This window comes from Asterias amurensis, chromosome 11 (genome assembly GCF_032118995.1).
Source record: "Asterias amurensis chromosome 11, ASM3211899v1".
NCBI classification, from domain to species: domain Eukaryota; kingdom Metazoa; phylum Echinodermata; class Asteroidea; order Forcipulatida; family Asteriidae; genus Asterias; species Asterias amurensis.
Genome location: NC_092658.1, coordinates 21,829,210 through 21,852,615, shown reverse-complemented (window position 1 = coordinate 21,852,615; position 23,406 = coordinate 21,829,210). Strand labels below are relative to the sequence as shown.

The following is a 23,406-nucleotide window of genomic DNA, read 5'->3' as shown; positions in this document are numbered from 1 at the left end:
TCCCCGAGTTAGATTCGAGTGAACGTGGACCTCGTTCACGTCGACCACGGTTGTGTTTTTTTCCAAGTGACGTCATAACCATAGTTTTGGGGTCGTGACTCTATGGGGCACCAAATGTAAATTTTTTTATTAAACGCAATTATTTACATACAATTCATTATATAACACATAATTAATTATTCATCCATTATTTATTTTTACCTTTATTAACAAATAATAAATTTTAAACCACACAATAATACATGACACACACCGAAAGCATAGAGAATCACACCGGATTCACCAACTCAAGACGTCCAACCCATTGCACCAAACATAAACACTGGTGTTGAATAGCTTACCATTACCCTCCATTTTATAAGAGCTGAAGAATTTATTTTTTGTATATTTATTTATTTTCTGTAAATAAAGTGTAAAATAATACGAAATTTGTTCGGTCAATAAGTTTTTTGTTTAATATGTATATAGGCCCTGGTTATAAAAACTGTCTCCATTATTTTGCAGTGGTATGTGGTAACCCGATTTCTCCACAGCCCCCCTACCTCTTTTGAAACACCCTACCTTTGATCTTGTTGTTGTTTAATTTGTCCATTAGTTGCATCATGCAAATTGCTCTCTAATCCAACCCTTTCACGTTTCCCTGCATTGTTATACATACAATGCATTACACCCTACTTTTTTGGTCCAGTAATCCATTCTTCCATACGACCCTCCTTTGTCCTCATACTCCTTGTGGGGTTCGTAGCAAAGTGCCTGCCCCTACATCCACGATCTTAGGTTCAAAGTAACCAGGGCCAAATTTCATAGAGCTGCTCAGCACAAAACTTTTACTTGGCAAAAAGTCTTCCTTGATAAAAGAGGATTAGTAGGCCTACCAACAAAATGTCCACGTGGTTTTCAGGATAGGCAAGCAAACAGCTGACTATACGTTACAAGCAATATGCAACTGTGGCTGGTAAGCCTGTTTTTATCAAGGCAGAAATGTAATGATAAGCAATTTTGTGTGCCTAGCAGCTCTATGAAATTGGGCCCAGTGGTTTTTCAACTCTTAAAATTTGATTGGCTATAATGTTCCCGTTTGTATGGACCCTTCCCTTCATCATTGTTGTACGAAGCTACGCGATTTCATTTTCTTTTCTTTTTTGCAAACAATGATGATTTCTTTTATATGTAAATTCATTTTGTTAATTTTGCTCCATGCAGTTATTTTGATATACATATATTTGACAAATTTCATTATATTATGGGGCGCCGTTTGTCAATTAATTGTTTGACACTTTTAAGGCATGTTTTTACCATGGTTTACAGCAATTAGATGTAAACCATAGAAACTGTTGCCAAATCCTGTTATGGTTTACATACCAGTAAAGTATTTGTTGTGTATAAGTTTATGGTTTACAAACCATGAACATACAAAAAACATTTACAAATCGTGGTTCATAAACCAAGAAAATTTACGCATCTTAAAAACATGGTTTATAAACCATAAAAAATGAAGTATCAAATTCATGGTTTACAAATCATGGTTTACAAACCATGAAAATTGAGACATCTAAAAAACATGGTTTATAAACCATGAAAATTGAAGAATAGAAATCGTGGTTTACAAATCATGGTTTATAAACCATAACAAATGAACCATAAAATCATGGTTTGTGACAATGGTTTATAAACCATGAAAATCGAGACTTCTTAAAAAACATGGTTTATAAACCATGAAAATCGAGACTTCTTAAAAAACATGGTTTATAAACCATGAAAATTTACACATCTCAAAAACGTTGTTTGTAAACCATAAAAAAAGTGCACTTACAAATCATGGTTTACAAACCATAAAAATGTGCACTTACAAATCATGGTTTACAAACCATAAAAATGTGCACGCACAAATCATGGTTTACAAACCCCCCAAAAAAACTCCACTCACAAATCATGGTTTACAAACCATAAAAAAACTCCACTCACAAATCATGGTTTACAAACCATAAAAGCGTGCACTCAGAAATCATGGTTTACAAACCATAAAAAGTGTGCACTCAGAAATCATGGTTTATAAACCATGAAAAATGTGCACTCAGAAATCATGGTTTATAAACCATGAAAACGTGCACGCACAAATCATGGTTTACAAACCATAAAAGCGTGCACTCACAAATCATGGTTTACAAACCATAAAAAGTGTGCACTCAGAAATCATGGTTTATAAACCATGAAAACGTGCACTCACAAATCATGATTGGCTCCACCGGAAAGTCGGGGGAGATTTGCCGAAAAACAATAAAAAAGTTAAGACCCGTCGTTGCAAATTATGCAAGACCATGGTGAGATCTAAATCAGAGAAACAGAGCGCCCGCTAGCGTTCGTTCATTACAAGCGTGTACAGTTTTTGCCGTGCATAGTGACCGCGCAACACCAATGGTCTTGGAACCAAGACTAGGCGCCAACGCCAAAGAGGCAAATAATCATCGGTGATACTTGTGCGTAAAATGTGTCACTGACCTCATTACTATAATAAGCGAAGAGTTCCCACGGTCAACTCATCACCATATTGCCCGCGAAAGACGAGACATGTTTACATCACACCACCACCACGGACGCTCAGTGAGCATGATAGGGTCCAAAGGTTGTGATAAGAGAAGTGCGTGATTGGACGTCAAAATGAATAATTCATTTACTTCACATCCTGTGTTGTCTAAAGTCTGACGAAAGATATACATATTCATGAGCTGCATACTAGCATATCAAAGAGCCCCCCCCTTAATTTCCTCGTGTGAAAAGGCCTAAAGATACCCTAACCCACCCTCTCCTACCGATTTGTTATTATTTTTTTACAAAGAGCTAATTAATTTGATGTTTGTTGCGTTCCCCCTTACATAGTTATAAAATGGTACTCTTCTAAAAATGTTTGGCAAGTCAGTCAACCCGCTGGTGAGTGTAATATTCCTCCATGGTGGTGTGAACTAGAAAATAACAACAATTAATATCCACAATCTACACAATCATAGGTTTTGCACGCACAATTCGGATATCCCAAAATTCCACCACCGGTTGCAAAAGTTGACCGATTGCAAAAAGCCAGCACCGATCCCTAAAGTTGACCGATTGTAAAATGCCATCACCGATCCCTAAAGTTGACCGATTGCAAAAAGCCATCACCGATCACTAAAGTTGACCGATTGCAAAAAGCCACCACCGATCATTAAAGTTGACCACCGATTGCAAAAAGCCATCACCAGTCGTGAATATGCATGACCGATCGCTAATACCATCAACGATCATGAATATGCATGACCGATCGCTAAAATGGACCACCGATCGTGTTTTATCACCGATTGCTAAAGTTGATCACCGATCGCATAGGACCACCACCGATGACAAATTTGATCACCGGTTGCAAACGACCATCACCGATGATTAAATGCCTCTTTGGCGTTCCATACAAAACTATGGTTTGGACGTACGTTCGGAAAAACCACAGCCGTGCTCGACGTGAACGTAGCCTTTATGAAGGCGCACGCGGCACACAGATGTCACTCATGCCACTCAAGAAAAGAGACCAGCGAGAGTAGCGACGCAGCGAAGCGCCTTGAAAAAAGGCTAACGTTTCAACGTGAACGAAGTCCGCGTTCACCCAAATCTAAAGGTCTCTAGTTCTAGATCAGCGCCCCTCAGTGACCCGAGGCCTAAATGCCCCGATGGGTATGGCAAGCCCTATGCCCAATAATTCGATAAACACTGTTTATCACCGATAAACACTGTTTATCGCCGATAAACACTGTTTTTGACCGATAAACACTGTTTTTCGAGATAAACATTGTTTATCAATTGATAAACACTGTTTATCGAAAAAACTATGTTTATCAAGCGATAAACACAGTTTTTCGAGGTGATAAACAGAGTTTTTCAAACACTGTTTATCAAGTGATAAACACGGTTTATCAAGTGATAAACACGGTTTATCGAAAAACAGTGTTTATCGGTCGATAAACACAGTTTCACGCCGACGCCAGATGCCCAATAATTCGATAAACAGTGTTTATCAAGTGATAAACACTGTTTATCGAAAAACTCTGTTTATCAACTGATAAACACTGTTTATCGAAAAACTATGTTTATCGCCCAAACTATGTTTATCGCCCAAACTGTGTTTATCAAGTGATAAACATAGTTTATCGAAAAACTCTTCATCAAGTGATAAACAGAGTTTATCGAATTAATGAGCATTTGGCGTTGGCGCATAACTGTGTTTATCGAAAAACAATGTTTATCAAAAAACCTTGTTTATCAAGTGATAAACTGTGTTTATCGAAAAACTGTGTTTATCGACCCGATAAACACTGTTTTTCGATAAACCGTGTTTATCAATTGATAAACAGTGTTTATCGAAAAACTCTGTTTATCACTTCGAAAAACTCTGTTTATCGCTTGATAAACACAGTTTTTCGATAAACAGTGTTTATCAATTGATAAACACTGTTTATCGAAAAAACTATGTTTATCAAGCGATAAACACAGTTTTTCGAGGTGATAAACAGAGTTTTTCAAACACTGTTTATCAAGTGATAAACACGGTTTATCAAGTGATAAACACGGTTTATCGAAAAACAGTGTTTATCGGTCGATAAACACAGTTTCACGCCGACGCCAGATGCCCAATAATTCGATAAACAGTGTTTATCAAGTGATAAACACTGTTTATCGAAAAACTCTGTTTATCAACTGATAAACACTGTTTATCGAAAAACTATGTTTATCGCCCAAACTATGTTTATCGCCCAAACTGTGTTTATCAAGTGATAAACATAGTTTATCGAAAAACTCTTCATCAAGTGATAAACAGAGTTTATCGAATTAATGAGCATTTGGCGTTGGCGCATAACTGTGTTTATCGAAAAACAATGTTTATCAAAAAACCTTGTTTATCAAGTGATAAACTGTGTTTATCAAAAAACTGTGTTTATCGACCCGATAAACACTGTTTTTCGATAAACCGTGTTTATCAATTGATAAACAGTGTTTATCGAAAAACTCTGTTTATCACTTCGAAAAACTCTGTTTATCGCTTGATAAACACAGTTTTTCGATAAACAGTGTTTATCAGTTGATAGACTAAGTTTATCTCGATAAACTCTGCTTATCGGCGAAAAACAGTGTTTATCGAGATAAACTAAGTTTATCAAGTGATAAACAGAGTTTTTCTCGACGATAAACACTGTTTATAAAATTATTGGGCATATGGCTTGCCATAGATGGGTCAATTCAGAATTTGCGTGTAACAATTCTCGGTGAATTTATGCTTTCAAATGAAAATTTGACCCATGTCGGCATGGGTCAAATTTTCAGATTTGGGGTGGAAAAACATTGGTAATTTATGCTTTCAAATGATACAGAACAGACTATACCGAAGACATTTTTTTCAGTGCAGACTGGTTTTAAAAGCAAAAGTTTGAGTTTTATCGAGGATTTTATGAGTTTGGGGTTTTGGTCAAAAAATCAAAATAAATCTGTGATGCCGGCATGGGTAAAATATTCAGATTTAGGGGTGAAACATTTTTGGGTGATTTTATGCATTCAAGTGATATAGAACAGACTACCAAAGACATTTTATCGGTGCAAACTTGGTATTATATAAGTAAAAGTTGTAGACTTATTGAGGATGAGGATTTTGTTGAGTTTGGGTTTTTGGTCAAAACTCCCCCAAAAATATGTGATGCCGGCATGGGTCAAATATTCAGAATTTGCGTGCTGTAACAATTCTCGGTGATTTTATGCTTTCAAATGATACAGACCAGACTACGGAAGACATTTTATCAGTGCAGATTGGGTATATAAGCAAAAGTTGGAAATTGATTGAGGATTTATTGCATTGGGTTTTTGGTCAAAACTCCCCCAAAATCTGTGATGCCGGCATGGGTCAAATTTTCAGATTTTGGGTGAAACAATTTTCAGTGATTATTGTGCTTTAAAATTATACAGAACAGACTACTGAAGACATTTTATCAGTGCGGACTGAGTAAAGCAAATGTTTTAGATTTATTGAGGATTTTATGAGTTTGGGTTTTTGGTCAAAAATCCCAAAAAACTGTGATGCCGGCATGTGTCAATATTCAGATTTGGGGTGAAATCATTTTGGGTGATTTCAGCTTTCAAATGATACAGAACAGACTACGGAAGACATTATCAGTGCAGATTGGGTATATAAGCAAGTTTGACATTTATGGCATTTTATGAGTTTTGTTTTTTTTGTCAAAAATATTCAGATTTTGGGGTGAATTTTTTTGGGGGTGATTTTATGCTTTCAAATGATACAGAACAATAGGCCTACTATACCAAGGACATTTTATCAGTGCAAACTGGGTATACAGATGTGGGGTGAAAACATTCCAAATGATACAGAGCAGACTACCAAAGACATTATCAGTGCAAACTGGTTATATAAGCAAAAGTTGAAGATTTATTTAGGATTTTATGAGTTTGGGTTTTTTGGTCAAAATTCCAAAAAATCTGTGATGCCGGCATGGGTCAAATATTCAGATTTGGGTGCGACAATTTGTTGGGTGATTTTATGCTTTCAAATGATACAGAACATACTATCCAAAGACATTTTTTTCAGTACAAACTGTGATGCCGGCATGGATCAAAAATCGTGAGGATCTGTGACGCCGGCTTGGGTCAAATATTCAGATTTGGGGCGAAGCATTTTTGGGTGATTTTATGCTTGCAAATGATACAGAACAGACTACCTAAGACATCAGTATTGAGGATTTGGGGTTTTTGGTCAAAAATTCCCACTGAAATCTGTGATGTTGGCATGAGTCAATATGATTTGAGGCATTGCATGTTGAGGTATCAATGTATATTTTCGAATTGCGGTAACACCATGTTGTGTGTAGGGCCTGTCTTCTTGCCAGGTAGAATTTGTTCTTAGACTGTCTTTATTTATTCTAGTATGAGTACCGCGGAGGTAGATTTAACGGTCGGGGAGACTTCGGGTTACTGAAAAGAACTGACCTGCTTTTTAACTACTACCCGGGCGGAAGGTATAGAACATTGGCTGGGACTACTACTTTAGCTTATAGACCTTTCTTTTGTTGATAAGCAATCCGCCTTGGTTAGCATGGTCGGCCGAATGTTAGTAAAACAGTTGTAAAACAGATGTTTTAACAAAATTCGACATTTTCTGAAAACTTTCAATTAAACAAAATACCTCTAATAATGCCCAAAATCAACAAATGTTGTTATATTGTTACCAAAAATAGCGATCTTTTCTTAATTTGCACTTATGGCTTTCCATAGTTTTCAAACTGGGTCGCAAAAACTCAGGCTGTGACGTTGCAAAGGAAAGGTCTATTTAACTGACTGACTGTAGGCCTCAAAGAACGTTTTTGTCAAGCAGTATTTTCCGAGTGTCAGCTTTCTATTAATCCGCTGCAGCACTGCGACATCGACCAGCCCCTGGGATCGAGGCTGGATATGGCCGGGGGGGGGGGGGGTGGTTAAGGCCGGTTTATAGTCGGTCGCGCGATGGTCGCACGATTGAAATCTTACGCGCAATCCGAAGACTGATGCCTAAAAGCTGTGTCTTTTTATGATCGCGCGTCAAGATTTTCATCGCGCGACCATCGCGCGACCGACTAATGCGTCGCTTCAGGGAATTGAGCGTGTATACATAAAACCGTATGAGTGAGCCCCCGTGATGATGTTACCCATATCCCATAGCTTGAAGTTTACTCGGTGAATATCAGTGGTAGTTTGTTCCGATTCTGCAAAGGATCTTGGGAGGAAGGAGAATTTGTAACAGTTATTGACACCAGCTAGCCAGCTAGGCCACTTTCGACATCCCGAAATCCCTACACAAGTTCTTGGATCTTCTCTTGGTGTGGATTAGGCCCCACTCTGCTCTACTCTCGAGCTCAAGCAACACACATCTACTTGCATGCTACTCATGATGCAGGACTCGGCTTACTCATTGCTCCATGCTCAGTGAGTATGTGTATAAACAGAGCAACGTTGGGACAGGTTAGTATCTCATGATTATTCATAGTTTTTAGGAAATCTAATGAGGGGCTATATTACAATATTGGGCGCAATATTTCAAGAAGATGGACTTTTTTCGAATTCGCGCAAGCTGCCATTTTTTTTACTTATTGCGCAAACTTTGTTTCATTTTAGAATTTGCGCCGGGGGTAGCTAGCTCAGGCGCAAACAGCGTCATTTCATTCATTCATTCATTCAATGGTTTATTAAAATTCTATTCAATTTGCTGCCAGCAGCAGAATTACATGAACAGTTACATAGTTAAAAAAAATTGGAGTAAAACATTACATTACTATTTAAAATTGCCTAAATCTTACACAGAAAAAACTGAGAGGGAGTTCTATAAGTACTGTACACTCCTAATAGCATATATGCCTATGGGGAGGAGAACAGTAATTTAAAATGAATTAATTAAACATATATCATAATATGAGTAAAACATTACAATCAAAATTAAAATGGCATATAAACTATTAAACTCTAAAACGGAGATTGTTTAAAAAACAGTTCACCCTCAATGGGAGGGATTTAAAGTCAATCCAAAGGACCGCAGTCAGGGACCAATCCACTTCATGCACCAAAATAAAACAGAGGCACTGAAAAATTAAATGTTTACCCCTAAATCAAAAATGGACCGGTCTCCAACTGCAATCCCCCAGACCAATCTTTCAATAAAATCATGGCAAGAATATCAACACAAACATCAACCTCCAAAAGATTTCACGTAGGGAGTAAGAAAAACAAATGCAAACAAAACAATAGGCCAAATTGAAGTAAACAAAAAACAAAAAGCTGATTTAAAATCAAACATGGCACGAAAACATAAATAGATACAAAATAAACTGGATATGCTGAGCAGGCAATGGGAAATATCAATAAAAATAACGGAACACAACTGAGAGAAAAAAAAAGGTTTAGTGACTATCATTCCACTTCTTAGTCATGTACATAAGAAGGCTTGTTTGGCATCGCTTGGTCTTGCAGATGGGTAGAGAGAATTTATTCTGATTTCTAAGATTCCTATGGTGGACATCCTTTCTTTTTGGTGGGAGCCAACTACTAAACTTGTCTGATGAATCGAGCGATTGAAAGAAATCCTTACACAGCTGTTCTCTTCTTTCTGACCAAGTATTGAGATTACACTGGACAAGAGCATTTTCATAGCTCAAGTACTCTCTGCCCATCATTATCTTACAGGCTCTACATTGGATTTTTTCTAGCATGGCACTTTCCCCAAAAGTGAGGCCTGGGTGCCAAGCAGGGGCAGCATACTCAGTAATGGGTCTGACACAACCTTTAAAGATGTTATTGAGGTCAAATAATGGCATTTTGAAATGTTTTAATGTCTTCATGAGATGGAGTCGGCCATTTGCTTTCTTAAGAATGGCTTTGACGTGAGTATCCCATTTCAAGTTCTTAATCACTTGCAGTCCGAGGATCTTGACGGTTTCAAGTTGTTGAAGTGTGACACCATTGATAGTAAGTGGAAGTTGTGTTGGGGGGTTCTTAGCAAAAGTGACTTCCATAGAAGCACACTTACTAGCATTCAGTTTCATGTTATTGTTGTTAACCCACTCATCAAGATTATCAAGTTCATGCTGCATTCTCGAGGGAGTGTTACGATTGCTTTGCCCAACCAGTGTTAGGTCATCGACATACTTCAGCGCTGTAGTCTGGGTGTTGTTTTCTGCATCGTTGACAAGTGCTAGGAATGCAAGGGGGCCAAGACATGTTCCTTGCGGGACTCCACCTTTGAGTGTTTTCCAGTCGCTGGTTTCCCCATGGTATCAGACACACTGATCTCTAGAGCTCAGAAAACTAGCTATCCATGTTATTATTGAAGGGCGAGCACCTAGTTCAATGAGCTTGTTGACAAGTATGGTGTGGTCAACACAGTCAAATGCTTTGCTGAAGTCTGTTATGACAACTGTGCTTACGTTGCTTGGGTGGTCACCGTTTTTATGAAGTGTGTCCAACAACTTTACCAGGTAGTGTGATGTTGATGCTCCTTTGCGATTTCCGTATTGGTTCGGATCTATCTTACTCTGAATGTTAGGTCATCGACATACTTCAGCGCTGTAGTCTGGGTGTTGTTTGCTTCATCGTTGACAAGTGCTAGGAATGCAAGGGGGCCAAGACATGTTCCTTGCGGGACTCCACCTTTGAGTGTTTTCCAGTCGCTGGTTTCCCCATGGTATCAGACACACTGATCTCTAGAGCTCAGAAAACTAGCTATCCATGTTATTATTGAAGGGCGAGCACCTAGTTCAACGAGCTTGTTGACAAGTATGGTGTGGTCAACACAGTCAAATGCTTTGCTGAAGTCTGTTATGACAACTGTGCTAACGTTGCTTGGGTGGTCACCGTTTTTATGAAGTGTGTCCAACAACTTTACCAGGTAGTGTGATGTTGATGCTCCTTTGCGATTTCCGTATTGGTTTGGATCTATCTTACTCTGAATGTCATCCAGTAACCAGGTAGCGACAAAGCCTTCCGCAACCTTAGCGAAATGGTCGGTCATTGATATTGGTCTTAGTTTGTCCCAGGTAGCTGGTTTGGTTTTGGGTACTGGGACTACGATAACTTTCTTCCATTGGTGTGGGACAACTCCATCCTTGTAAGACTGATTAAATATATCTGTCAGGGGATCGCTAAGTTCACAGGCAAACTCTCGTACTATTCTGGCAGAGATGCCATCTGGTCCACTAGATTTCCCCAACTTTATCTTCTTGAGTGCTGCATAGACCTGGTAGTTGTGTACCAAAGGGGCCGGAAGAGGGTCAGGGCAGTACGCAGCTAATTCGGAGGTGGAGAGTGGCTTGAGGTGGTTAGATACGGAGCAAAACTGGTCGTTGATGCTATTTGCCACATCTTTATGGTTACCTGCATTAACACCTGGAGGAGGGTTGATGGTCGTATCTTTCTTGTCCATTGTCATGATTTTGATGTGTTTGTACCATTCAGCTGGATTTGATTTCTTGTGTTGCTGTACTCGATTCTTGTAGTAGTGTTCCTTGTTTTGTTTAATTGCTCGACGTACCTTATAACGAAGCTGTTTCCATTTTAAAGAGCGGTGTTCGGTGTGGAATAGTTGTTATCGACCCTCATATGTTTTCGATCCCCAACTTTGATAACCGTTTACCGCGAGATTGTGCAAGCTGCACCGGTGACAGAAGCTATGCAGTTTACCCACAGTCTTTATTTTCACCAGGCTTAATCATGCTGAGAAAAAAGTTTCCTGTCGATGGTTATGCTCAAACATTTATAAAATGATTGATTTTTGGTACTAATCACTAGTGCATTATTATGCCAACATTCAAATGAGTCAAAGAAACATCATCCAACCTCGAAAGTTCAAAACAAAATTACTATCTGCTAGATTGAGTTTCATTCTGCTTTAGTCACTACATGGACCACGTGAGGTGGTTACTATTTGGGATTCTATGGTGGGCCAATATGGGGAAAATATTAAAATATTTTAAGTGAAAATGACCACAAAAAAAATTGTTTTAATTTACTGCATACTGTAATAAATTCTGATAAGCGTAATAAATATTAAGTCTACATTAAAGAGAAAATATCATAGATTGGTTTCTTATCTCCTGAAACCAATCATTACTGGTCTGAAATGGGGGAAAACTGATTGTTATGAAGTGTGTGTGTTTCAAGTGGGGGTGGGGTGTTTTACTTTAAAGTCACCTGGAAATAGAATTTTTAGAACAAGGGCTCTATCATTTCAGTTTGGGACAGCCACTTATAAAATCTAGGCACATATGGTTGTCCCAAATTAATTATAGAGCCCTTCCTTATTTGATAAAATGTTGACAGGGCTTCGAAGTTGGTTCTTGACAGAAAATGTATTACAAAACACCAATATTTTCTGTTGAGAGCCAACTTCAAAGCCATGTCATCATTTTATCAAATGAACAAGGGCTCTATAATTAATTTGGGGCAATCACATGTGCCTAGATATTATAAGTGGTTTCCCCAACATAAAGGAAAGAGCCCTTGTTCGTTAAATAAAATCTTGAAAAGGCTCTGAAGTTGGCTCTTGACAGAAAATATAAAAAACACCCATATTCTTTGTAACCTTTGACCTTGGCAACAGTTACCAACCAACATTAAACTAACACCATTTGTAAAAACAAGTCCAGTGTATCTCTTGACCAAAATCGTTTTGGAGACCTATCCCCTTCATGGTTTGCCAACATTTTGAAATTGGGGGATATTTCTCACTTTCGGTTGCCACAGCATGCATAAGTATAGGCATGTATTGTGAACTTTTGATCTGTAATATTTGTTAGCGCCACTCAAATCCCATTTGGTTTTTGCTTTTTATGTGTTGCTGAGAATCTATATAATCATAAAACGCAGACAACTTAATGGGATCATATTGGCGCGTGGATTTCTAGACGACGCAAATCGCCCGAAATAGGCAGTAGTGTAGTTTCATATGACCTTTGACCTTTGTTATATTGGTGGGCCAACATGATCCCAATTATTTTTCAATTGAAATCTGTTTAGGAACACTCAACTTAACCAAATACAAGAAAACATTGGTGGGATCTTGTTGGCACAGATACTTACAGTGATGAAAAAAGTGAATGTTGTGCCAATTTAGGCCAAAATGTGTGGAATGACAATACTTTAGAAAATTTTCAAAAAATCTTTTGACATGCAAGTTGCAGAGATCCCAAGATTCTTTTTTCATTTGTCATTAGATGAAAACTGTTCCAATACCCAGTTGCCATAAAAACAATTTTTTGTTGTTGGCGCGCGAAGTTACGGAGGTGCGAAAACGCAATATGATGGTAAAATTTGAACTTTGACCTCTATTATCTCTCTGCGCCAACGAGATCCCACTCACTTTGCACTTAAATTTGTTTAAGGGATGCAGGCTCTTTCATTTGAACTTGTTCAATTCATGGGATCCTATAGGCGCGTTGAGTTATGCGGCGTTGAAAATGGCACGAGGGCACTGTTCGTCAAAGGTTCGGGTGCGCGTAAAATGATGCGCCAACGAGATCCCAATTTTTTTTGTTTACTTTTGTTATGAGCCCAACTGGAGGTTTCAAAAAATGTTTTACTTTTGTTGGGATGACCTTGGCGCACATTTTTGTGTTTACAGGGAATGTACTATTCGTTTCTCGAGGGCTTTTAGGCAGAAACTTTGATAACTGGTAACTCCAAAACTGAAAGCGTCAGCAAACTAAAATTTTGGATTTATTCGTTTGGTATGATGGTGTATCACTCTAATTTTTTAGAAGAAGATCTGCAAACCAATGAATCACACCCCCCCCCCCCTAATTTGGTACATTCTTACAGGCAGGGACTCTTAATATATGCTGTTTTATGCTGTCTTAATAGAAGTTTCATAAGGATTCAGACAAAACATTCATATCAGTTATCGCCCGATGTCCGCGGATATTCGGATATTAAAGAATATCCGGTTACTCGGTTGTAATTACAGAATTATCTCGGGTGCCATTTTTCCCCTCGTGTGTACAAAATGCCATGGATCCTGTCACAGCCTGCAATGGTGTAGTGGAAGATGCATGCTTGGCGGAAATAAACTTATAAAAAATATTGATTTCACATTTTAAAAAGGGACAATCACACAATTAAACAAAAATTACGATTCATTAAGTATTATTTTGTATCTCAACGAACATTAACACAAATTTTAAATGAAGGTACGAAGTGACTCAGCTGATGCATGGATGGTCACTTCAGACCCTGCCCACGGTACGAAGTGACCAATTTGGTTACGGTACGAAGTGTCCCGAAGGTACGGAGTGTCCAAGGTACGAAGTGTCCGACACCCGTACATCAATTATCTTCACATTGTAGCATTATGCTGGGTTTTTTTCACTTACTAAATAAAGCAAAATTTTTGTTCATAAGCTTGAATGGGAATGTTTAACTAAACACAGTTTATTAATATTAAAAAGGGGTTCCTCAAAATCACAGGGAGGCTCAGCTCAACCCGTGAACTGTGTAGTACTGTATTCATAATTTCTTTTGACAAAGGACACTGGCATGAGTCCGAGTAGTCCTAGAACTATGAATGAGGTTCGTTCCGCTATTCGTTGAACCTCATTCATAGTTCTGGGCAAAATGGACCACTTTTTCAGGGCCTATGTCAGTCCAAAATATCTGAAGTTGGAGTCAACGTGTTGTAGCTAGACCACTTTTAGTGATGGGCAACAAATCAAATTTTGTTGAAATTCTAACAAGGGCAAGGGGATCAACAAAATTATTCATGTTTAATTATGAGGCCATTATTGCTGAAGTGGGGCCAGGTTCCCAAACTGTTCTTGTTATGGGGCCATGCAATAAGTAGAATCATCTTTTGACTGTGTTCTTTCTCTGTGACATTTGAATACTCCTTATCATTAGCTGTGTCTCAAATCAATGCAAAGTGGACAATATTTGAAATCTGTGCTGGGCGACAGATTGTATTTTGCTCAGAGTGCTGGACAAAAAATGTGAGTCCTGGCCAGGCCTGCCCAGCACCGCCCACCGTGGCTACAACACTGGTCAACATCTCCACCCCCCCCCCCTCAATTGGGTAAAATGTTTACACTACCCATTTTAATCACGCTCTCAAATCAATCTTATTTACTATATTTTTCCCTTGCAAAAGTCTCCAAAAAACGCATCAGTAAATCATTTATAATTATTATCCAGTCGTGTAAATTATCAGACATAACTCCATCCTCAGCCTAAAATTTTTAAATTCATTATCGCTTGCACTCCAATAGACCCTACGCCCAACGGGAGCGCACATATACACACGCTTCTCCTGTCTGCCATTTTGTGTGTCAAAACGTCCATAAAAGGAAGGGACTCCCCTGAGGGACAGAAATGGTAGACACGCATTGTTCAGAGGTGTGTATACTTGTGTACCATCCTTTGGTACACGTTTTGACACAAAAAATGGCGAACAGGAGACGCACGTGTATGTCTGGAGCTGTAATCATGAAACAACTTGAGTCACAAAATTATATATTACCCCACTCAAATACTGACTGAGAGGTAATCAAACACAAAGTGCCTCCACTTTAGTCTCTTGTACGTACTTGACTTTTGTGTGCACTAGGGTGTCATGGCACCGATGTCGTAAAAGGTTTAATTTGTTGGCTCAGAAGTTTACAAATTTATTTGTCTTATAAGAGTAAAGGTTGAATCACTGACTAAACAAAGCAGCGCTACTGCTGAAATCCCGGAAGAAAAGGCTCTTTGTTTTCAACTTTCACATAAATTCTTGAGGATTGTATTACATCATTAGAAAAATAGCTGTGCTACAAAAGTGTTTCTTTCGCAATCAGTGCAGCTGTTTGCCTCTCTAGTTGACAGTAAGAATGGTCTGAAGAACTTTGGTGTTGGTGGTGGCTGATTCAGCGGGGGGAGGGGGGGGGTACTGGTAAGCACATCAATGGTCACTTCATCGGTTGTCACTAGTTCCGATTTCAAGCAAAATTAATTCAGTGTAAATCCATCCCAAGGCTTCTATGTAGGCCCATCACTCCTTCACTCAGTCGACCCAAGTTGTCGCGTTGCCGCATGTTTGAGTCGGGCTCGATGTCTGACACGCCACACAACTCTATCCTGCATACAGCTGAATAGCTCCTCCTTGTTTAATCCTGCATCCTCGATCAGGGTCTTGAGCATGGTCTTGGTGGGTCTTTCGGGGCTGCGCCTGCCATGAATGGGCTCCAGACTTTATTGGCTGGCAGCTCTGGGTGCCATACATGTAGGCAGTGACTAGCAAGGTGCAACCAGCGCTCCTTAATCTTCTGACTCAGTGGGGGGATGTTGCCATAGAGTTCCAGGTTAGTGCTGTGATCCCTCCAGGAGACATCCTGTGCCATCCGTAGCATCCTTTTGTAGGCCTAATACTTGCTGTAAAAGCAAGATATCACCCAAGTAGTACCAGGGTCTTTCTGCAGAATTGGGTAGCATCAGTGTGACATGAACCCCAAAACTGAAATTGATTTAAGGAAGGAACGTGTGCCAAAAACCAAATGAGGGTGCAATCACCTTTCCAGAAAAATATAAGCAAAGATAACTTTCCTCTGTCAATTTGGTTTTTGTTATGATGCAACTTACGCTTACAGGAGGTTTTACCTACGTAACAGGGACATACATAAAGGTATCCCAATCAGTTTAACAAGAAGCATGCAATGTTTTTAATCAAATTTTAATAAAGTTCAAGTGTGTACTTTGGATTAAGTCACTTTTGAAAACTCAGAAGATTACTTGTGTACAAAGTTATGAGACATTGCATCTGTGGGTCATGTTACTTATTAATTTGTTGTTTTGAACTATTTTGTCTTCTTGGAATAGGTCTCAGCCAAAATCATAAAATGTATCATCCCAATAGCTGCGCGTGAGCTAGTCATATACTGAATACTTAGTATTTAACTGTTGCTCCTTTATAATTGTATTTAATGACCAACATTCTACAACTAAGGTGTAAATGTTAGCACACCATTACCTACGTAACATTGACAGACGCATTAGACACCTGCTTTGTGAATAACATTAATACACATCCAAGTTCATTTATTTGTTAATTTCAAAAGTTAACAGCTAGAAACACAATTAGAACAATGTAAATTCCCTCCTATAAGTTCATTAAGTGTCTACAATAGAATGCATTGATCATGGTTTAGTTTATTTAAAACATTGTATGTTTACTTTTTTTTACTGCTCAATATATCTTAGTATAACATAAATTGTTAAACTTAGTTCCCTATAGACACTTGTACAAAGCATTCACAAAAACGAATGCACTGTGTACGGCAACGGAGGAAGGAAATGTATAAGCTGACTGTCTGTCACCCGTTACGTGGGTAATGCACGAGTTATTGTAGTGTCTGTCCCATTTTGTATCTAAACATATTTTCAACCATTTTCTGCATAATTTCAAATAAAAAACTAGTGTATAATTACGTAGGATGTGGAGGGTGTTGATGATACATTGATGGTGGAAAGTAATTTCAATAATAATGGTGAAGTAAAATACATTGTGTTATCCATTACCCTTGTAACATGATTGCCCATGTAACAAGTTGTAGAAAGAATTCAAAACATGAAATTTCTGTTGGTTCTTGAGGTTGATTGTTCGAGAACACATCATTGGGAACCCAGTGGGTAGTGGGAAGAATGCAATGATGACACAAGTGGGGGCCAGTCTATTTCAGGGTTCACACCCATGCTGGAAATTACCCATGTAACATTTTGACAGACAAATGGAGCACTAGGTTTCAATTGTTTTTGAGACAATGTGCTACAGATAATGTCATTATTATTTGGTTTAGCATACAGGGCAAGAATGTAGTCACTAAAACAAAAATCCTGATCATTTTTTAGATACAACAGTGGCTTACCCTCGTAACATTTTGACAGACGCAGTTACGTGGGTAATCCATGCTATGGCAGGCGGAGTGTGTGAACAACTAAGGTTTTACCAACTATATTTAAGGTTTTTTATTTAACATAGGAAATCGATTTACAAATGTAATATTGAGTATTTTTATACAGTCATTCAAAATTAATAAATAGTCAACTAAGTCCAGTCCTTCCAAAATGTCACGTTTACTCACTGAATTTTATGCTACTCTCACATTAGGGATAATATGCTAGCGAATGTGCTTACGAATGGAAATATTTAACAATCGCTCAAACTTCGCAACATTGGCCACAAATTCACTACGTTCACAAGTCATTCTCCACCTCCTTACGAAGATTGGTCACTTTATGCTGCTCTCACACGGCGAATATGCTCGCGAATATACTATCGGAAGGACATATTTGACAATCTCTCAAACTTTGCATTATTCGCCGTGGCTTCGTAAGCGTTGGTAACAAATTGGAACGTTCACAAATCATTTCCCACCTCCTTACGAAGATAGCTCAATTTACAAACCGGTTTGTTAATTTCAGCGAATGTCGCAAAGACGGTCATTCGATGTGATTTTCGTAAGCATTGGTAACGTTGGTAAGGCGTGCGTAAGCGTTTGCAACATTCATAAAGGCATTGGCAAGCATTGGTAAGAATTCGTAATATATTCGTAAGCTATTGGTAAGGAGAGGGCCGACCGAGGACGATCGAGGGGTGAGACCGAAATAAAAATATTCACTAAACCACCATTTTGGACGAATTCTGCAGTTCAAATATTCATGTTCGCAAGAACATCGCCACTCTGTGAGAGCGGCAATACGAAGCGCTTCCGTACATTCAGCGATTGTTGGTAATTCGCCATCGAAGTCGTAAGCATTTGGTAAGCCATTGGTACTGTTGGTAAAGAGTGCATATTATGCGTAAGATATTGGTAAGGAGAGGTTTAAGGACGACCAAGAACATATTCACTGTCAAATCGTAGCTTTTGGGCGAATTCATCGCGAATTTCAAACAGTCGTATTCGCAAGATATTCTTAAGAAAGACTTGGCGTATCAACTTCAAACTTGGTTTGTGGATTGGTCATGGGATCCCCTAGATGCCCATTGTTTTTGGACCCCCTCAGATAAATATTAAGCTCATTTTGGCTAAAACAATAAGTAAAAAAACTCCTATCGCAGCGGGCAATTTGTGTTGTCAACACACTATTCTTGTTAGGTGTTCTGGCCAACAGCATGGAAAACACCTTCTATATTTGTTCGTTTTTATATTTTTATTGGTACTTCTTCTTCTTCTTCTTCTTCTTCTTCTTCTTCGGAATCTTCCATATCCGCTAACAAAAAAACCTTTCCCAAACTTGTATGAACTTGAAACTTCGCACATAGTTAGATATTCATTAGGAGAGCAAACCGTGGGAGTTACGTCATGATGACGTCATTTATTCTTGAGTTATGAAATCTCAAAGGTTATTATTTTAAAAAATCATAACTTTTGATCTACATAACGGATTCTTACAATCAAAACATCATTTTGACCTTGTCTTCCGGCTCAAAAGAGAGGGGTTGAAAATTTCAAAATTCATGTCTAAAGAACTACGTAAATCCCCCATTGGTATGTACATACACATTTTACACGTAGGCCTACACCATGTATATTGAACTAGCGGTGCAGCAGAGTCATGCTCCAGTGATCACCCATAGAGCGGGAAAAAGCTTCGCGTACAATAATCTTTGTTCAAGGCGTTTAAAATATACATGTCCCTTACTGTTAGTTAGTCTACTCTACAGTCATCAATATACATGTCCCTTACTGTTAGTTAGTCTACTCTACAGTCATCAATATACATGTCCCTTACTGTTAGTTAGTCTACTCTACAGTCATCAATATACATGTCCCTTACTGTTAGTTAGTCTACTCTACAGTCATCAATATACATGTCACTTACTGTTAGTTAGTCTACTCTACAGTCATCAATATACATGTCACTTACTGTTAGTTAGTCTACTCTACAGTCATCAATATACATGTCCCTTACTGTTAGTTAGTCTACTCTACAGTCATCAATATACATGTCCCTTACTGTTAGTTAGTCTACTCTACAGTCATCAATATACATGTCACTTACTGTTAGTTAGTCTACTCTACAGTCATCAATATACATGTCACTTACTGTTAGTTAGTCTACTCTACAGTCATCAATATACATGTCACTTACTGTTAGTTAGTCTACTCTACAGTCATCAATATACATGTCACTTACTGTTAGTTAGTCTACTCTACAGTCATCAATATACATGTCACTTACTGTTAGTTAGTCTACTCTACAGTCATCAATATACATGTCACTTACTGTTAGTTAGTCTACTCTACAGTCATCAATATACATGTCACTTACTGTTAGTTAGTCTACTCTACAGTCATCAATATTTCATAAGTTCACATTTCCTCCACCACATAAGCTATTTTGACAATCTATACATCATATGAAAGGGCTTTACAAAATTCACAAAAATTGATATGTTGGTGACCTTTTCTTGACCTTTTGATCTGTCTTACCGGAAGTGACTGTAAAATGCTTTGAAAGGCGTTATTCAATTGATTTTAAGTTGAAATTAACATCTTTTGATGCTATACAATCACATTATACAAGTCTGGCAAAAGTCTGATTTAAAAAAAATCATACTGGTCAGAGTCACCAAAAAATAAGTGCGTTCTCTAGCGGCAGATTAACAACATCTAAAAATACACTTTTACTAGATGTTTGTGTCAGAGTTTAGGACAATTGTTTCAATTGATCTCCTTCATAATAGCAACATATCTGTTGAGTCTTAGCTAGATGACGTCGTCATTTTTCACGTGGTATTGCACGCCGACTGAGGTGTAACTTGGTGTATTGTTAGTCAAGACCATTAACTTCTTTAACTTGAAATGACATCATGATGACGTCATCATGTTTTGTGACAATTTGTGCAATTTTGATCATTTATTACAAATCTTGAGAACAGAGCAAGGTGCAATATTTGTTTTAATTACACCAGGCTTTTACTCCTGTATTTTAGTTTTTGCTCATCCACCTCAAAAATTCACACCTTGTCCGCTAACAAGAGCACCTTTCCCAAAATCGTATGAACTTGAAACTTCACACATACTAAGATATTCATCCGGAGAGGAAACCGTTCAAGTAACGTCATAATGACGTCATCCATTCTTGAGTTATGAAAATTCAAAGTTTATTATTGAAAATAAATCATAACTTCTGATCTACTTGATGGATTCTCACAATCGATACATCATCGGAAAGATTAGTAAAAACTCCATAAATGCTTTGCAGACATAACCCCATTTTGACATTGTCTTCTGCTTCAATGTATGAGTTGAAAAGTTAGAAATTCATGCCATTAGAACTTTGCAGTCAAGATTTTCGTGTAGTGTATGCGATGCAGATCATTTTTATTTTGAGTTGTTTTAGAAAAGTTTTGCTTTCAAAATTAATGTTTACCCTGTTTTAACATTCGATAGCCAGTAATGCTTAGCATCCAAAAGCCTTGGTTTTGATAAATTAGTGTAGTATCACAATAAAATACTGGGTGCGTTCGTTTAGCTTCCCTGGGTCGACCCCGCATTGAGCCCCCAACAAGAGCTAATCGAACGATCACACTCGCCCTCTCGTGGTGATGGCATGTACCTCAGGTCACCCCAAGTGACCCACTCCACAAGCAGGGCACTGGGGGCTAACCCGGGTGAGCCCCGTCAAAGCCCCGTCAAAGCTATTCGAACGTACCGGGGCAGACCGGGTCGACTCAGGGAAGCTAAACAAACGCACCCACTAAGTTTGTATGATTTTCATGAGGAATCGAGGGAAGAAATTAAAATGTATACAAGTATGCATTCTATTTCCCTGTGAAGCCATGGCTTAAATAAAAGTCTAATTCAGAATTAGGTACATACATTACTTTAACAAGGTTTCTTCATCCATTATTTTTTATAGCTGAACAAAGGAGCATGGAGGATTCCAAACATGAAGACCTGGAGTACTGGTGCGAGCCATATGAAATGGAAGATAAGACAATCAAGAAATTCTCTGGGATACATTCATTGCAACTCCAGTCAAAGAGACCCAGTCTACATCCTGATCCTCAAAGAAGTGGCTTCAAAACAAATGGACAGAAAGATGTGTTGAGTGATAAACATAGACAATCATTTGAAAGTGATAATGTCAAAAAGCACACCAATGCATCAAACATGCTAAATGAAGATCACATGGAGAAAAAAGAAATCATTCCTCAAGGAAAGAGAAAAAACAAGAAGGGAAAGTCTCAAGATCGTGCTACTCAGCGTTTCATCAGAAAAGTGAAAGAAGGTCAAATCTCACCAGAACATCTCAGCTCCAGTAGTGATTTAGAAGCCTCATGTTCTCTGGGTGAACATGTTCAACCAGATATTCAGCTAAAACAATTGAATGTAGAAGCAGGCAAAGGCAGCCCATATTTGGCGTGTAACATAGGTCAGGAATCTCAGCCCAGGCTAATTCATCATCCATGTTATCCATCCAACTCTGGATTGTGTGGCTTAGGGCCAAGCATCACACACAATGCTTATGTTTTACAATGGTTACAACAGCAAACAAATCAATCTGAAAACAAGCAGTTTGGATGTAACATGCATGCAACAAATGCCCAAGGAGATTCTTGTCATCAGGCATTTCGAGCTACTTCTACTGGCCACTTATGGCCTACACACAGCAGCCCACTGCATCTAGCACAGCCCTCTCACAGTTGTACACATACGCCTCCTGGCAAGCAAGATATGACCTGTGAACTCATGAATATTATTCAACAAGGCACACTGCAGACGCCTTCCTACCTCCTTCAACCACCTGAAGATTTCCAAACTATGCCTTGCCAGAAACATCAGGTACCTATCACCCCTGATGCACAGTCTTTTCTGGCCATGTTACAACATAAGCCAGACAGTACAGCCACTCCTTGTAGTCATCATTCAGACATTACTCCACCAAGAAAGAAAGGTCATGGTTGTATTCCAGCGAGTAATAGTAGCCCTTGCATGAATCATTTCAAACACAGTTTGCCACACAGTGGCCAGACATGTACAATTAACAGTCCACAACACACAGCTTGTCTACCAACAAACCATTGTCCCACGTGTGAACAGCAAACTTCTCCCATGCGCAGCTTCAATGTCAATCCACAGTGTTCTTTGGAACAGGCTGCAATGATCTTGCATCAGAGTCAACTACATCACAGCCCATTGAATCTCAACTCTAGAAGCCTACACGTTTGTCATGGTAGCCCATACAGGCAGGAGGCACTGGATCATGGTGTAGTTTATAAAAGCCCAGCAACTTCATCTCGACATCTAGAAGACACTTTGATGTCGACAATGAGTCCTTTGTGCAACATCACTCCAGAAAAAAGGAGAGATACAAGTAAGATAATTTTTGTATAAAGTTCTTTCAATTTACGCAGTGGCAAAGTTGGAATCACTCATTTATTCTTTCACTTTATTTTCTCTGAACCCATGTCCGCCAATGAGTACTTACTGCCTTACTAACAAACATACCCCTGAAAAATTGTATAGGTGGTTGAAAAGAGAGCAGAATTCTCTTGTGAAATACTTCAAATCTCAAATCACAAGAGAGAACACTTTAAATTATTGATCATACCCTATTGTGTTACCATGGTTACGTTGGATATATGTAGGCAGGAATGGGTTGCACCAAGTGGTTGAAAACAGTATTCACTTTCGATATACCGTATCCCCAAAATACTTTTTCTCTTTTCAAAGTATTCATTTGCATTCTAAATGCATTAATGCTATCCTTTCTTAGACATGTTTTGGGGAAAATCATCAAAAAGCAGCAACTTTTTGTGGGTTTTTCTCCCTTATGATTTTAATTACTTTCATTGTGTATGATAAGGTCATGAGGCACGTACGTTACATT

General features: G+C 38.5%; 1 protein-coding gene across 1 annotated transcript in view; it reads left to right on the top strand.

Annotated features, from left to right (window-relative positions):
- The first annotated feature begins 7,679 nt into the window (after positions 1-7,679).
- The window catches only part of LOC139943939 (meiosis regulator and mRNA stability factor 1-like), a 52,839-nt gene continuing 37,112 nt past the window's right edge, over positions 7,680-23,406 (top strand). The window contains exons 1-2 of the mRNA XM_071940840.1: positions 7,680-8,019; positions 21,433-22,890. Of these exons, the coding sequence (XP_071796941.1) occupies positions 7,977-8,019; positions 21,433-22,890 (1,501 nt within the window). The 5' untranslated portion in view covers positions 7,680-7,976. The remainder of the gene's footprint in view (positions 8,020-21,432; positions 22,891-23,406) is intronic.